At 45.5% G+C, this 17,278-nt stretch overlaps 1 protein-coding gene across 1 annotated transcript; it reads left to right on the top strand.

Moving 5' to 3' along the window:
- The first annotated feature begins 86 nt into the window (after positions 1–86).
- grm1b (glutamate receptor, metabotropic 1b) lies at positions 87–14,452 on the top strand. Its single transcript, XM_061844382.1, has 9 exons — positions 87–783; positions 1,748–1,997; positions 6,493–6,753; positions 7,746–7,994; positions 8,858–9,026; positions 9,155–9,281; positions 11,275–11,758; positions 12,151–12,588; positions 13,942–14,452. Exons 1-9 carry the CDS (start codon positions 87–89, stop codon positions 14,450–14,452), a joined length of 3,186 nt encoding a protein of 1,061 aa, XP_061700366.1.
- The last annotated feature ends 2,826 nt before the right edge of the window (positions 14,453–17,278 follow it).

The following is a 17,278-nucleotide window of genomic DNA, read 5'->3' as shown; positions in this document are numbered from 1 at the left end:
GATTCCGCATCCTGCACCTGTTATTCCGCACCGCTGATTCTGCATCCTGCACCTACAACTCTGCATTCCGCACCGCGGCATCCAGTATGAGTCTCTTGACATCCCTGCGTGTGTTGTGCCTGCCCGTCTTCTTTTTGGAGGCCTTGGTCCTGTCCAACCAAGAGAGATCCGCTGTGCCAAACTCGGCCTCCCGCCTGGTGGCGCGGACAGATGGCGACGTGATCATCGGCGCCCTTTTCTCGGTGCACCACCAGCCGTCGGCCGACAAGGTGGCGGACAGGCAATGCGGTGAGGTGCGAGAGCAGTACGGCGTACAGCGGGTGGAGGCTATGTTTCACACCCTAGACCGGATAAACGCAGACCCGAACCTGCTGCCCAACATCACGCTGGGCTGCGAAATCCGAGACTCGTGCTGGCACTCGTCGGTGGCGCTGGAGCAGAGCATCGAGTTCATCCGCGATTCGCTCATCTCCATCCGGGAGGATGACGGCGGCCGGTGGTGCGCGGAGGAGGCGACCGCGGCTGAACCGCCGCCGGTCAAGAAGCCCATCGCGGGCGTGGTTGGGCCCGGCTCCAGCTCGGTGGCCATCCAAGTGCAGAACCTGTTGCAGCTCTTCAACATCCCTCAAATCGCATACTCGGCCACCAGCATTGACCTGAGTGACAAGAACTTATTCCAGTACTTCCTCAGGGTGGTGCCCTCCGATACCCTCCAGGCCAGGGCGCTCCTGGACATTGTCAAGCGGTACAATTGGACCTACGTGTCTGCCATCCACACCGAGGGTAAGGCGCCATTAACTGTGTGTTATATATTCCACACTCACTTTGTTGTCCCAGAAATAAAACTGGCAACAGACACATGCTGAGGATTAGCTCCTGGAGTAGCTCCAGGAGGGCTCTCCAGCACTTCCTCTGAGGACTTGAAAACTGGGGGGAGGTGGGGTGCTCTGAACTCCAGCCAGGACCCGTCCCCCCACCTGAAGGCGGAGGGTGGCTACCCTCTCATCCAATGGCGTGAACCCCAATGTTCAGGCGCTAAACTTCGACCACCATCTCCAGGCCTGGTTCCAGAGGGGGTCCTCGTTGACCAAGGTCTGGGCAAGGGAAACCGCGACTTCATTTGTGTATACCGCCATAAGGAAGGTCCCTCACCTAGAACTTGTTTGCCATAGAAAACCCTACCAGGGGCGTTAAGCCCCAGGCAATTTAGCTCCTAAGATCGTAGTAGTCCTAGGACGCATCATTAGGGCACACAAACCCCCCCCCAAAGAAACCCCTCCACCATGATAATGTGACGGTTTTCGGGAGGAGAAATTGAATTGGAATTTTAGCTAGCTAGTAGGCTCACGACATGGATCAAAGAGAATTGCTCAGAATCGGTTTCTTGGTCCTTATTGGCAGACTGAAGAAAAATGTTTTAATTCTGTTTCTCGGTTCTTGTTGTTAGGCAGAAACCTGAAGATTAAATACATTAAAATGTTGGCTAGCTAGACTGCACATCGCCGCGGCTCGATAATTGCTTAAATTCTGTTGACAGGTTCTTGTTACTTGGCAGGAAGATGAAGATGAAGTGATTTTTTTTTTGTTAGATAGCGGGCACAGTAGCGTAGAACAACAGAATTTCTGACATTTTCATTGATGGTACTTGACGCTAAGCAGAAACGTCAAAATGTAACGAAACTGTTTTAGCTAGCTAGCAGGCTAGAGGCTCAACTTCCCAAGAGTTGACATTTTTGTTGCGGCGTAGGTAATTACGGCGAAAGTGGCATGGAGGTGTTCAAGGAGCTGGCCTCGCAGGAAGGACTGTGCCTGTCGCTCTCGGACAAAATCTACAGCAACGCCGGCGAGAAACACTTTGACAGGCTGCTGCGCAAGCTACGCCAACGGCTGCCCAAAGCCCGAGTGGTGGTCTGCTTCTGCGAGGGCATGACGGTGCGAGGCCTGCTCATGGCCATGAGGCGCAGAGGAGTCGCCCGAGAGTTCCTTCTCATCGGCAGGTTAGTTCTCCCCTCGAAGATGTGCTTCAATATGGCAGCAATGTAGTCTATAGCCAATGATTCGTACTTCTGGTCCTCGTTGCGGGGCAAAAATTGGAAAATTATATTAAAAAAAAAAAAAATGAGGCAGCACGGTGGCTCAGCTGGTAAAGCTTTGGCCTCACAGCTCTGAGGTCCCGGGTTCAATCCCGGACCCGCCTGTGTGGAGTTTGCATGTTCTCCCCGTGCCTGTGTGGGTTTTCTCCGGACACTCTTCCCACATCCCAAAAACATGCAAGATTAATTGGACACTCTAAATTGCCCCTCGGTGTGATTGTGAGTGCGGCTGTTTGTCTGTCTCTATGTGCCCTGCGATTGGCTGGCGACCAGTTCAGGGTGTACCCCACCTCCTGCCCCTTGACAGCTGGGATAGGCTCCAGCACTCCTTGCGACCCTTGTGAGGATAAGTGGTGAAGAAAATGGATGGATGGATTAAAAAATGACTATAACAGCCATTGCAGACAGAAATGAATAAAAGACAAGTAAACAAAATGTTTTGGTCGAAGAATGTATGCTAAAATGTAAGAAAAAAAAGACAACATAATAATTATCTGGGATAACCTACAGCACTCGCCCAAACCTTATAAGGATAAGCAGCTTGGAAAATGGATGGATGGATATTGTGGATATTGCGACAACTATTATTATAATAGATTCATCATTTACACCGATTGTTTAAGCTAAAATTGACAAAATGTCCGATTTCAGCCTCTCAACAGTAAATACTCCGATTTCTGGAGTCCTTCGTGAGTCTGTAAGTATCTTTTGTCCATCCAGCCATTTTCTGAGCCGCTTATCCTCACAAGGGTCGCAGGGAGTGCTGGAGCCAATCGCAGCTGCCAACGGGCAGGAGGCGGGGTACACCCTGAACTGGTTGCCAGCCAATCACAGGGAACACGGAGACAAACAATCGCACTCACAATCACACCTTGGGGCAATTTAGGGTGTCCAATTAATGTTGCGTGTTTTTGGGGATGTGTCAGGAAACCGGTTAGAAAACCCACCCAGGCACGGGGTGAACATGCCAACTCCACACAGGCGGGTCCGGGACCGAACACGGCACCTCAGAAGTGTGAGGCCAACATTTTTCCAGCGGATCCACCGCGCCGCCTGATTATCTTTTGTATTACATCAAACTAAGAAATTTGCAAAAATTAGCTCTACCTTCGGAAAAGCATGATCAGCATTTTTGCCTCGTTTCTGACATATTCCAAATCAGTAACTGAATAACTGATATCACCCTTCGTTTCCTGGTTTGAGACTGTGCGTGTGTGTAAAATGGAAAAAAAAAAAAAATCAAACAAACAGTTAATATTTTGCATAAAACATTTATCTCTTAACACACGATCCTCCTTCCTGCATAAGATTTTGATCCGTGAGTCTGGCTCGGTGTTAAATAATGCACCGCTCGCCTCCTCCTCCTTCTTGCGCACATCGCAGGGACGACGGCCTAATGTGGGGCAGCACCCCGCAGCACGAGCCGCTTAATTCCGAGCCCACGAATGCCGTCGACGCCACGCACGCGCGCGCGCACATTTAGGAGTCAAGAAAAACACGATACGCGCCATCCATTAACTCGTAAGCGCTGTTGCGGCTTTTAAATGCCCCCGTTATTAACAATGCCAACATGCAGATGAATTGCAAAAACGCGTTACAGTAGTTCTTAGTTTTGTTCGGAGTTTTTTTTTGAGTTACGAGCATGGCCACGGTGCGGATTCAACTCGTAAGTCAAGTCGCCGTCGCGCACAAGAAATATACTGTACTGTATCGCAAAGCCACCTCCGAACTCACCTCCAGTACTTCCTTCACTTTTTGACTAATTTCTCAAACCTCTACGGAGGTGAGTTTGTTCGGCATAGCGGGTGCGTTTGTGGGTCAAGGTGACGTCGTGCGGAAAATGTTTTGTAGAGCAACAAAACCGAGAAAGTAAGAAATAGAAAAATAAAAAATAAAAACCCGCACGAGGTGCGCCGGTGCCGATTGTCGCACACGGCCAACTCATTATTCGAGACTACGTCCGCAACGGGAGACCTGGTCTTGGTCCAACGAAAACTGCAAGAATGACAGCGTCTACAAGCGTGGAGCAAGTGTGAAAAAAAGGGTAATGGCAAAACATTACCTTGAGTACTGTAATATTTCTTGCATTATGCTCTTTTTAAATTGATGAATTTAAATGCCGTTATCCATTTATGGTTAAATAATAGCTTTATTTATCATAAATAAAAAAATATGAGTAAAATAACATTTAGAAGTACTGTATGTTTAACAGAATTTTTTCAAATCAGTGTTTCGTTAATCATAACTAAATTAATCATCCATCCATCCATTTTCTGAACTGCTTATCATCACTCGGGTCGCGGGTTAAATGCCTTAGAAATATGATCAAACATGAAAATTACCCACCATATTATTCATTTAAAATCTAAAATAATGTAAATATTCTGTAAAATATTTACAGAAACTCTTCACTTTTAAAGTGTATTTGATCAAAATTAATAGTTAATCCCTTCTAATTGAATAAAAAAATACATTAATTAAATTGTTATAAATTACAAATAAAAACATGTGAGGCATTTGATAAGATAATTTAGATATTCATTTGAAGTATTTTCAAAAATAATATGATAATATAACAGTAAAAAAAATAACCCAATTGAAACATGAGGAGCCATTATTTTGTACGGTTAAAATAACTTCACACGCATTTGAAGTTTTAAATATTTCCTTAAATATGTAAGATAATTTAGATATTCATTTGAACTCTTTAAAAAATATATGATAATATAACAGTAGAAAAATAACCCAATTGAAACATGAGGACCCACTATTTTGTACGGTTAAAATAACTTCACATGCATTTGAACTTTTAAATATTTTTATTAAATATGTGGTCAATTAATGAGAAACTGTTTGTGTTCAAAGCACAACATACAATTCATGCTATTTAATGTTAGCATTAAGCTAGTGCACTGAAAGGCTAATCAATTTGGTTGCTTTAAACACCGAAGGTGCTATTTCCTTTTTGATTATTTTGACAATAAATGTGTGTTAATAAATAGCATAAAGCTTGTTTTTGAAGATTTTTTCAAGTTTTTTTTTTGTACTGTTTGTCAAAGTGCCGCTAATTGTGAAGCTAGTTGAGTTCAATGCAACCACGAATAACTCGTATGTCAAGTCTGTGCTCACGAGTCAAAGCAAAACATGAAAAAAAAAATTGGTATTATCCTAAAAACTCTTAAGTCGAGGCACTCGTCTATCGAGGCGCTAAAATGAATATAAATGATTTCATTATTTCAATCATGTGCCATATTCAACGTTCACAGAGATGCTGCGAAATTGGCACATCGGATATCAACATTTAGCTTCCTTTGCATTTCACGCGGATCCCGGCGAAGCGAGATAAGTCATTGAAGCGTTTTATTTTATTATTATTTTTTTTTAATAGCAGGCTGCTGGCTCGCAGCTTTTTTGGCACACCGCGCGCGCGACAAGCAGATGGTCAGCTCCGCTGGATCCAGTCGCTTTGTAGCTTTGCCCGGCCAACGCAACAAAACAAAGTGTTGGCTTTGTTTTCAAGCCAGTAAAAGGCGCCCGCTTATCCTTTTTATTATTAGTTTTTCGTGTTGCCTTGCGAATGAACTCGGCACTTTTGCGCAGAACTGAACTTTTTTCGATCCCGCTTTTTCCATTCCGCACTGTTATATAATTATGCCTTTTATATTTACTTTACGCTTACTTTCGAGAGCAAAATAGTTACTCAATACTCCCTTTAAAAAAACAAAACAAAAAAACAATATCATGAGATGTCATTTTATTATGGTATGATGTTATCTTTACATCATACTCCCGCAATTAATGGCATCATGGTACAGATGTCCATCTTGCCGCACGTCTGTCATCCATCCATCCATCCATTTCCTTAGCCGCTTATCCTCACGAGGGTCGCGGGGTGTACTGGAGCCTATCCTGGCTGTCAACGGGCAGGAGGCGGGGTACGCCCTGAACTGGTTGCCAGCCAATCCCAAGGCACATAGTCAGACTCACAATCACACCTACGGGCAATTTAGAGTGTTCAATTATCCAGTACACATCGTTAGCTGTAATTTTCTAGCCTAGCACCGCTAGTTACAATTTTAACCCATCCGCCCATGAGAGAGACTCATCCACCGGTGCACTTTCAGTCGCTTTATTGAGCAAAGGTCAAATTGATTCACAGACTCCCACTTCACACAACAGCCCAAGGCCCCATTTTTCACTCACACGCATTCAGTCACAGATACGTAACGGCGTGCTATTGTGTATCATTCATTCATCGTGATATGTTGGCTACTCGCACATTGAATGATTGAATCAATTGGGCATATTTCTCCTTCTTTATCATCCCTATTGAGCATTTGTAACGTATTTCCGTATTTCACACGATCAGTATTACGACCACACGGGATGTCGCCAACAGCGACGGCTGGGCGGACCGCGTGGAGGTGGTGGAGGGCTACGAGGAGGAGGCGCTCGGCGGCATCACGGTCAAGCTGCAGTCGGAGGAGGTGGCCTCCTTCGACGACTACTTCCTCGGGCTCAAGTTGAGCACCAACGTGCGCGACCCCTGGTTCCCGGAGTTTTGGCAGCACCGCTTCCAGTGCCGTCTGCCCGGCCACCCGCACGAGAACCGGAACTACGTCAAGAACTGCTCAGGTAACCGCACGGTTGCTCTGTGTTCATTGTACTGTAAATATTAAAACTTGAAAAAAAACATTAAAAAATCCCCAAAACATGCATGTTAGGTTGATTGAAGACTCTATATTGCCCATAGGTGTGAATGCTTATTTTTGTCCGAAGGACTGGCTTCATCACTCCGCAACCCTTGTGAGGATAAGCGGGTCAGAAAAGGGATGGTTACTTAATATAATCTACCCATCCCTTTTCTGAGCCGCTTATCCTCACGTGGGTCGCTGGGAGTGCTGGAGCCTATCCCAGCTGTCAACGAGCACCCTGAACTGGTCGCCAGCCAATCGCAGGGCACATAGAGACAAACAGCTGCAGTCACAATCACACCGAGGGGCAATTTAGAGTGTCCAATTTATCTTGGGTGTTTTTGGGGTGTGGGAGGAAATCGGAGTGCCCACCCGGAGAAAACCCACTCAGGCACGGGGAGAACATGCAAACTCCACACATGCGAAAGCCGGGATCGAACCCTGGACCCCAGAACTGTGAGCCCAACGCTTTCTATCGGATCCACTTTTCCGCTAGATGATATTAATTAATCATTTAAAAATATTACATGAGAAATACACAAATATCACCGCATCTCCACAATTTTGAATAGTGTCAAAAGCTAAATTTACTAGTTAGGTAGTTCAAAAAATGAAACTCATATTAAAAAAAAAGAATTACACTCATCAAAAGTATTTTAAAAATGCATAAACAGGTTGTGGAACATAGAAACGTACTGCTGAGAATGAATGAATGAATGAAATAATGATTTTCCCCCAAAAAGTGTGACATACATGAAAAATCTAAATTAATAGGTAAAAACTTACATTTTAAAAAATGCAAAAGAGTCCAATATAGAACTAGTATTATATTTGAAATATAGAAATACTGTGTAAGAAAAAAAAATTGAAAAATATTAAACCTTAAAAGAATTCAGATGAAAACTATCAACAAATTAGACAAAATTACAATAAAAAAAAATACATATTTTTGTAAAACAGGCTCGGAACGGCTGGAGGAAAACTACGTGCAGGACAGCAAGATGGGCTTCGTGGTGAACGCCATCTACGCCATGGCGCACGGCCTCCATGACATGCACGCCAGCTTGTGCCCGGGAGTCGCGGGGCTGTGCGACGCCATGAGGCCCGTGGACGGAAGCCGCCTGCTGGACTTCCTGCTCAGGACCTCCTTCGCCGGCGTCTCGGGCGAAGACGTCCGATTTGACCAGAACGGGGACTCGCCTGGCAGGTGAAACGCCGCTCAGCAGTATTTTGCTTTATAAAAACATACAATGGAAAGAATTAAAGTGTTTGTACATCATGATTTCATGCATTATATCAATGGTCAATGCATGTCTTGGCCGCCACGGACTAATATAACACGTACTGACATAAATTATTAATTATATACTTATATTATCCATATATAAAATTATAAATTGACTTATAATATCTCAACATCATCATTTATGATATGAAGATTTGAAATTTTGGTACAGATGAAAAAAAAAATCATGAAAGTTGATACGTATGGTCTGCCTTCGCGGGCCACGTAAAATCATGCGGCAGGCCGGATCTGGCCCCCGGGCCCTGAGTTTGACACCTGTGATATACACGGTAACTCACTGCGAGTTACGTGATTAAAAGGATTCAAATACATACGTAAAAACATTTTAAATAAAAACAATTAAAGCAGCTTTTAGTCCAAGAAATATCACCGAAAAATAGAAGTAAAAAAATAAATATAAGTAGATAGTAATAAATAGAAGTAAAAATAGAAGTACACCAAGCAGCAGACAGATTTTAAAAATAAAATCATGAAAGTTGATTCATATGATCTGCCTTCGCGGGTCACATAAAATCATGCGGTTTCCCCCGGGCCTTGAGTTTGACACCAGTGATATACGGGGTAACTCTGCAAGTTACGTGATTAAAAGCATTCAAATGCATACATGAAAACATTTTAAAAAGTAAAATTAAAACAGCTTTTAGTGCAAGAAATATCAGCGAAAAATGGAAGTACTCCAAGCGGCAGACAGATTTTATTTCTGAATGAGTGAGTGGGTATATATATATATATATATTTTTTTTTTTTTTAATTCTACCGTCCAGGTACGAGATCATGAACTTCCAGAGCGTGGGCCCCGGCGCGTACGACTACATCAACATCGGCTTGTGGCACGAAGGCGTCCTCACCATCGACGACGACGTCGTGGCGACCAACCGCAGTGGGGCGGTGCGCTCGGTGTGCAGCGAGCCCTGCTCCAAGGGCGAGATCAAGGTGAGGTTGATTTCCACCGGCTTATTTTGGATCATCGATGATCCCCCCCCAAAAAAAAAAAAAAAAAACAGAAAGAAAAATTAAAAAAGGAACTTTCTGCAACTTTTATTGTTGTTTTTGTGCTGCAGGTGATCAGGAAGGGCGAGGTGAGCTGCTGCTGGATCTGCACCGCCTGCAAGGACAACGAGTTCGTCCAGGATGAGTTCACCTGCAGGGCTTGCGAGCTGGGATGGTGGCCCGACCAAGAACTGGAAGGTCGTTTTAAAAAGGGCGACATTTTACAAATGGATCACATGCAGGCTGTTTAATTAACCAAGTTCTGATCTTGAGTAGTCAATTCATAAAAATGTTCACAATTGCGACACGTCCAATGATGCCTTGAGGTGAATAATGAACAATTAATTTAAAAAAAAGCAACTTCAATCTATTTATTGCCGCATCTAGTTAATGTTTTCTGTCAAACTATACATAAACCAAAGAAAATTATGCTAAGCATATTTAACCTTTCAGTCAACTAGTTTTATGCTAATGCAAAAAAAAAAAATGTGGTGCTGCTCTGCTGTAGTGCTGCGATCATCTGCTGTGTTGAAAGCAACCAACCAATATTTAAAGCTCCACTGTCACGAAATGCATGATTTTTAGTATGTTATTAATGAGAAAAAAAATGGAAGCCGTAATGGACCCATCGGTTTTTTTCACCACACAACATGATTTTGGACGTATATGGCTTTTTGTCACTCTCGAGGGATTTGTTTTCGAGAAGAAACAGGAAGTGACGTCAGTACCAGACGCCCACTCAGGAGGTCTCGTCTGTTTCTACTAGTTTTACCTGCTGGAAGGTAGCTCGTTGTTCCTTCGTGATAGCCAAAATGCCGGCTCGGCGTATTGCTGGATATTGTTTGAACACTCGGGAGGATGGATTAAATTGTTCATACTTTTCAGAGAGACCCGGTTCGTTGTGAAAAATGGATTGCACGGGTGCAAAGGACGAGAGCTTTGTGGGTTCCAAATGACAGGTAGGCGTGTTTACAGCTACTAAAAAAAAAAACAATAGTTTGGGGGCGGAGGGACGTAATCCTCTCAGAATGTAGCAACAGATTTTAGTATGTAAGTCAGAAGTGCTAAATGTGTCGATGATCATCGTGGCGCCACCCGTGTGCCTCATGCATACTGTCTGGGAGTCTGTTGTTAGTTACAAGTGATCCGCATATCATCGAAATATGGCTCAAAACGAAACGATAGGATAATATTGCCCCGGTCACTTCACTCGATTCTGTCCGCGGCGGACGGCTTCGGCCGGGCTGGCTCATACATACTGTCCGGTAGTCTGTCCTTAGTTAGAAGTGATCCCCATATCATCTAAATATGGCTCGAAACGATAGGGTCCGATGCTCTTTTGTCGGACACGGGGCAAGGGGACTAAAATTCGGGTCTGGTGGGAAACTAAAACGTGTCCTCTTCCAGCTCTATTTATTCTTTTTTTTTTTTTTTTTTAAACGTCCTCTTTGTGCCTGCTATTTCCAAAGCTTTCCCACGACGCCAGAGGGGCCATTCATCATGTTGAGCCCTACTTTTACACGCCCCCTCCCTGTTCCTCTGGCCCAATTTCGAGGCTCCTCTGCGCGCACTTGAAAGACAACACACTGATTCTCCATATGGATCGTCCCGAGTCCTGACCTGGACGCCATTGTTTGTCCTATTCTTGGAAAATGTCAAGTGTACACATTTGTTATCATCCGTCTATCCGTTTTTCCAACTGAGCACAACACACGTATGGACACAAACAGTGGAGCAACACAGACAGACAGACAATTCTCACAGGCAGATATTATTTATCTTTTATGACAAATGACTAATATTAGAGCATCTTACTGAATTATTTGCACTAGTAGTAGAAGAAGAAGTAATATTCTTTGTGTGTCTACTGCTTTCCGGTAATCAAGGCAGGCACACCGGAAAGAGCAGCACATGAATTGGATTGTGGCATTTCATTCTATTCTTTTAGATTATTTTATTATTCTCTCTACTCTTTTTATAAAGTGCAATATTGAGTGATCCATCCATCCATTTTCTTTGCCGCTTATCCTCACGAGAGTCGCGGGGAATGCCGGAGCCTATCCCTGCTGTCAACGGGCAGCAGACGGGGTACACCCTGAACTGATTGCCAGACAATCGCAGGGCACAAAGACACAAATGAATTACATTTTTGTCATAAAGCAACACCGAATAAGCAATTCTCTTCCTCCAGGCTGTCAGGCGGTCCCCTTGCGTTACCTGGAGTGGAGCAGTCCCGAATCCGTCATCCAGGTGGTCTTCTCCTGCTTGGGCATCCTGGCGACGTCCTTCGTGGCCTTCACCTTCGTGCTGTACCGCGACACGCCCGTGGTCAAGTCCTCCAGCCGGGAGCTGTGCTACATAATCCTAGCGGGCATCTTCCTGGGCTACCTGTGCCCGTTCACGCTCATGGCCCGGCCCACCGTGGTCTCCTGCTACCTGCAGAGGCTCCTGGTCGGGCTCTCGCCGGCCATTTGCTACTCGGCGCTGGTCACGAAGACCAATCGCATCGCCCGCATCTTGGCGGGGAGCAAGAAGAAGATCTGCACCCGGAAGCCACGCTTCATGGGCGCGTGGGCGCAAGTAGCCATTGCCTCGGCGCTGGTCGGGGTGCAGCTGGCTGTGGAAGTGGCGCTGGTGGTGGCAGAGCCGCCCGAGCCTGTACGGTCCTACCCGAGGTTGGAATTCTTTGGTTTGGTTTTTACCGTCAAAGTATACAAAAAACGAGAACTTCACTTTGTGCATTAAAAACAACAGCATACAGTAGGATTTTGATTTGCTCGCTTAGTTTCTCCAATATTTTGAACATTAGCACTTATTCCATAGTTGTAGACTTAAAATTATGTCTTTGGGGGAATAAAAATCCCCCTCAAAATAGAGTCACTAGTCATTTTGGACTTGTTTTCTGGTGAAAAATTTGATTTCCTGTGAAGTGGGAGCCTGCTGACGTCGGTTGACTTTAACCTGACGAATAGCAAATAGATACGCTCATAATATCGACAGGAACAAATGCAAGTAAAGAGCAACGCTTAGCTTGATTTTCTATTACTTTTTTTTTGTGCCACCCCAGCTCCCGCGAGGTCTTACTGATCTGCAATACCAGCAACCTCGGCGTGGTGGCGCCGCTGGGCTACAACAGCCTGCTCATCCTCAGCTGCACCTACTACGCCTTCAAGACGCGCAACGTGCCCGCCAACTTCAACGAGGCCAAGTACGTGGCCTTCACCATGTACACCACTTGCATCATCTGGCTGGCCTTCGTGCCCATCTACTTCGGCTCCGACTACAAGACCATCACCACGTCCTTCTCCGTCAGCCTGAGCGTCACCGTGGCGCTGGGCTGCATGTTCGCGCCCAAGATGTACGTCATCATCGCCAAGCCCGAGCGCAACGTGCGCAGCGCCTTCACCACCTCCGACACCGTGCGCATGCACGTCGGCGACGGCAAAGCGGCGCGCCGTGCCGGCGGGAGCCTGCTGGACGTCTTCAAGCGGAAGAAGAGCGGCAGGTGAGTAGTGAGGTTTTGAACATTTCAAAAACAAAAATTGGAATGAGAACGATGACTCAAGTTAAAAATAAATGTAGCGATTCAGGTACATGATAGCTTCTTATTAAATGCCGTGAGAACAATACAACACGAACGCCAGGAGCGCTCTTATGCGTTAGCTAAAGTCAGCCGGCGCTAAAGCTCAGACGCTTCCTGCTCTTGCAGGTTGGGTGTCGAAATTGCGTCTCTTGAGATGACATCTGACAGACTGTAGTCACACTACAGTCGCCTTACCTGTGACCTCCACGCTCAATTAACAACGAGCGTGCTGAGGGAGCCGCTAGCTAACGTGAGAATTGGCAGACTACTCGAGTTCTGTTAAACATCACACATAGCGCTACACTTGCTTCCATATTTAGTTGTTGTTTCCCACTCGGAAAAAAATGTCGTCCAGTTTAACCACTTTTTCTAAGTAAACATGAGCAGCGTGTCTAGCTCGTCTTTGCTCTACGTTGCCCGGACTGTGTTGCTAACTAAAGCGGCGGTGGTGGATGCTGTCATGCATTGATGTGCTGCGGAAGTACTGTAACATTTGTAATTATGAGTGTACGTCTTTAAGAGTGGGGGATGGGGGGGGGAGGTAAAGTAGGAAAAAGAGAGTTCCGTGTGCTGCCTAAAAGAAACCAGTGGCTTCTTCTTTTCATTTTTTTACAGTACGTATGTGAATTGTGAATCAGGATGTAACAACCAGTCATCCATCACTCGTTGAATAACATTGCAAAATGCCAAAAACTGAATAGCTGTATGTTATACTGTCAATTCACATTGGATTTTTTTTGCGTGCAACGCAGAGTTACTGCGAACAGACTGCGCCAGCGGTGCGCAATTGCGCAGGCGCGCAGTTTAAAGGGAACATTGGCTGACATTTTTTTTTATTTGGCATGCCATCCCGCGATCGACCAAGACCGTATCGCGATCGACGCATTAAGCACCCCTGCGCTAATGATAGTGTCGTGCTTATGCTAACGCTAGCACTAGCGTCACGCTAACAGGGTTGGTTAAAAAAAACCATACTGGTAAAAATCACTGAGACACAGTAGTAACACGCTAACGCAGCGCTAACAGGGCCGGACCGGTAAAAGTCACTTCCTCGGCTCATATATTCCACTGGTCTCACTCTTACCTTTTCCGGTCGAGTGCCCCCCTTGCGGCCGTTAGAAACAACCCACAAATTAGCCGCATCACTGCATAAACCGCAGGGTTGAAAGCGTGTGAAAAAAGTCGAAAATATTTTTTGTTTCATTGCGTCATTTTGTGGTGATGCGTGTAGTACGTCAACCCTGGCATAAATCCGCCGTTTCTTTTCTGTTCCAGTTCTGACAGCAAGTCTGTGTCCTGGTCTGGATCAGGTGTGCCGCAACCCCCCAAGGGCGAGCACATTTGGCACCGACTGTCGGTGCACGTCCGGACGCAGGAGGCGCCGACCAGCCAGACGGCGGCGTCCAATCAGACGGCCGTCATCAAGCCGCTAGCTAGCAGCTACCGCGCCTCGCCCCTGTACAACGTGGCCGAGGAGGACGAGGGCGACCAGCTCGGCGGCGTCGTTGCAGCGCGGGAGGTGACGGCTAAATTCCCCGATGACCTCATTGACATGATCGTGGAGGAGGAACCTGGAATCCTTCAGGGGTACCTGTACAACAACGGCCCCCTTCCAGATGACGACGACGAAGAAGTCAAAGTGGCAGCGGAGGACTGCCTGGCGCTCATGCCGCCCTCGCCCTTTCGGGATTTCTCAGCCCCTTTCCCCAATTCGCCCGCCTCTGAGTCCATTTTGTGCGCGCCGCTCATCCTCAAAGACTTCAAGCAAAGCTCGTCCACTCTGTGACGGGAGAATCGTTACGGGTCACGGGCGTGACGAGGTCATTTTTCGTGACGTAACTTGAAGGTTTTGAGTGATAAGAGTGGACCAAAATGTCAATAATCATGCAAACTTTTGCGTACCACTGGTGGTACCAGTACCACATTTTGAGAACCACTGCGTCGAAGGATTAGCTCCGCAGACTTTGACAAATTCCACCAGACTTCGGTCTAAAGGATTAACTCCTCAAGCGTGTTAGCATTATTATTTGCCTTTTATTTTGGATTTTATGAGGACCACAGAACCGGAAATGGAACTTCCTGGAGGTCAACCAAAACTGACAAACTATCACAGTAGATGTTAGCAAATCTTGCTTCCAAACATTAAAGAGTCACCTTTTAATCATAAAAGTCACATTTAAATATTATGGAGGACGTGTTTTATCTTTGTCGATCTAGCTTCTCACTACTTTTCTCGAAGCTACGCTAGGTTAGCTAGCTAGCAGCTAATTTTGTTGTACTTGACAGGAGTCTTGCCTCCATTTTTTGCTAACATAATCACAAGAAGCCAAATTTATGCATACATCAAGGACATATTTAGCTCATAGCGTTAGCATTTTGCCAACGATCATCACGTATGAGCTTCCAAGGCAAAACTATATTGGATTATTAGATGTCGTTTCATAGCGGTTGTATTTGTAATATGTGCTTGTTATCAACTAGATATTTCCATTGTGGGAATATGGTACTTGTGTCTGCTATTTTGCAATTTTGTTTTACTATGAATAATAATATATAATGTGTATCTGGAAAATATTCACAGGCAGCATTTCACTTTTTCCACATTTAGTTATGTTACAGCCTCATTCCAAAAATGAAATAAAATCTTAATCCCCCCCTTCAAAATTAAAAAAGATGACATTTTGGGGAAATTGATCAAAAATGAAGTAAAAATGAAGTAAAACAACTGAAATAATGTAGTTGTAGAAGTGTGCACACCCTCGAAGACTCAGGCTGAACCAAACACCTATTGTGAAAACCCGATGAGGCTCAGTAAGGTTAACTGCATCTTTTGAAGAAGTAATTTACACAAAATTTCATTTTATTAGTACTTTTGTGGGTGGCATGGTGGTCAGCTGGTAAAGCATTGGCCTCACAGTTCTGAGGTCACGGGTTCGATCCCGGCCCCGCCTGTGTGAAGTTTGCATCGTTCTCCCCGTGGCTGTGTGGGTTTTCTCCAGGAACTCCGGTTTCCTCCCACATCCCAAAAACATGCAAGATGAATTGGACACTCTAAATTGCCCCTAGGTGTGATTGCGAGTGCGATTGGTTGTTTGTCTCTATGTGCCCTGCGATTGGCTGGCGACCAGTTCAGGGTCTCCCCCGCCTCCTGCCCGTTGACAGCTGGGATAGGCTGCAGCACTCCCCGCGACCGTCGTGAGGATAAGAGGCTCAGAAAATGGATGGATGGATGGATGGAGGAAAATAGCAAAGCACTGTAAGTGCAAACGGAAAGTATTTACAACGCTCCTCCTCACAAGACAGGGGCCTCTATAAACAAAATATTTTTTTCATTTTTTTAAATTAGATGTCATCGTGGAATCCATACGTGTTAAGAAAAAGAAAATGAGAGTGACTTCAAACATATTTTCTTATTGTTTTCTGCTTATTTTTTAAGGTAAAAATAATGCGAAAAGGCGGCAACGTGGATCAGCTGGTAAAGCGTTGGCCTCACAGTTCTGAGGTCCCGGGTTCAATCCCAGCCCTCTCTGTGTGGAGTTTGCATGTTCTCCGAGCACTCCCGTTTCCTCCCACATCCCAAAAAAATGGAACATGAATTTGACATTCTAAATTGCCCCTAGGTGTGATTGTGAGTGCGGCTGTTTGTCTCCATGTGCCCTGCCATTGGCTGGCAACCAGTTCAGGGTGCGCCCCGCCTGCTGCCCGATGACAGCTGGGATAGGCTCCAGCACTCCCTGTGACCCTTGTGAGGATAAGCAGCTAATAAAAATGGATGAATGGATGGATTTATCAGTACGACAGTGCGTTTTCAGAGAGCGCAGTGAAGTTTTGGCCGCACCAGCTACTTGGCACCCAGATCCCAAAGATAAAATTACTCGCCAGTTAAAGGCACAGGCAGCTAAATGCTGTACTCTATTTTACAACATTGATTTGGCGACCTCTTGACGGGACAAGCCGAAAGGAAAAGAAGATGGAGCAATTTTGCAGGACCTGCGTGTGAAAGACTTTTACGCCCACTTTCATGCCCAACCGCAAAAACGCCAGCTTCGTCGTTACGCTGGCAATTTTTGCAGTATCTCTGCGTGAAATTTCTGTCCGACCAACTCACAGAGGATTATTGTTCCCGTCACGTCCGAGCTCTGCCGAAGCCAGTGAAGAATAATGTCTAAATATGTCCCGATGTCCCAGATAGACGAGACCTCAATTTCAACGCTCCCGCCGTCACGCTAGCGCAGATCCGCGACGCTTGTGGATTATGAATGTGGGCCCTCATTTCAACTTGCGCCTTCCTTGCCTTTCCCCGCATCTATCGTCCAAAGACACTCACATTCTATCAAATGGACTAAAATGAACAGGTAAAGGTGAAAGAAATGAGCCCTTCAGGAATAGAACTCATTCTGCTGTCCATGGTGCTCGATAGTCCTGGATAGAACCTTGCCAGTCTCTGGATGCATGGACTGCGACTCGATTGCGACATCTAGCGGACAAAGCGTGTACTTACAGCCTAATAAATTACATTCGACCTCTCCAGTGAGGACCAACAACACTCACTGAAATGATGTGAAATTTACAAAAGTACTATCCATCCATCTATTTTCTTCGCCGCTTATCC

Source organism: Syngnathoides biaculeatus, chromosome 15 (assembly GCF_019802595.1).
Source record: "Syngnathoides biaculeatus isolate LvHL_M chromosome 15, ASM1980259v1, whole genome shotgun sequence".
In the NCBI taxonomy this organism is placed as follows: domain Eukaryota; kingdom Metazoa; phylum Chordata; class Actinopteri; order Syngnathiformes; family Syngnathidae; genus Syngnathoides; species Syngnathoides biaculeatus.
The sequence above is the reverse complement of the archived record's forward strand: the minus strand, read 5'-3'. Positions and strand labels throughout refer to the sequence as shown.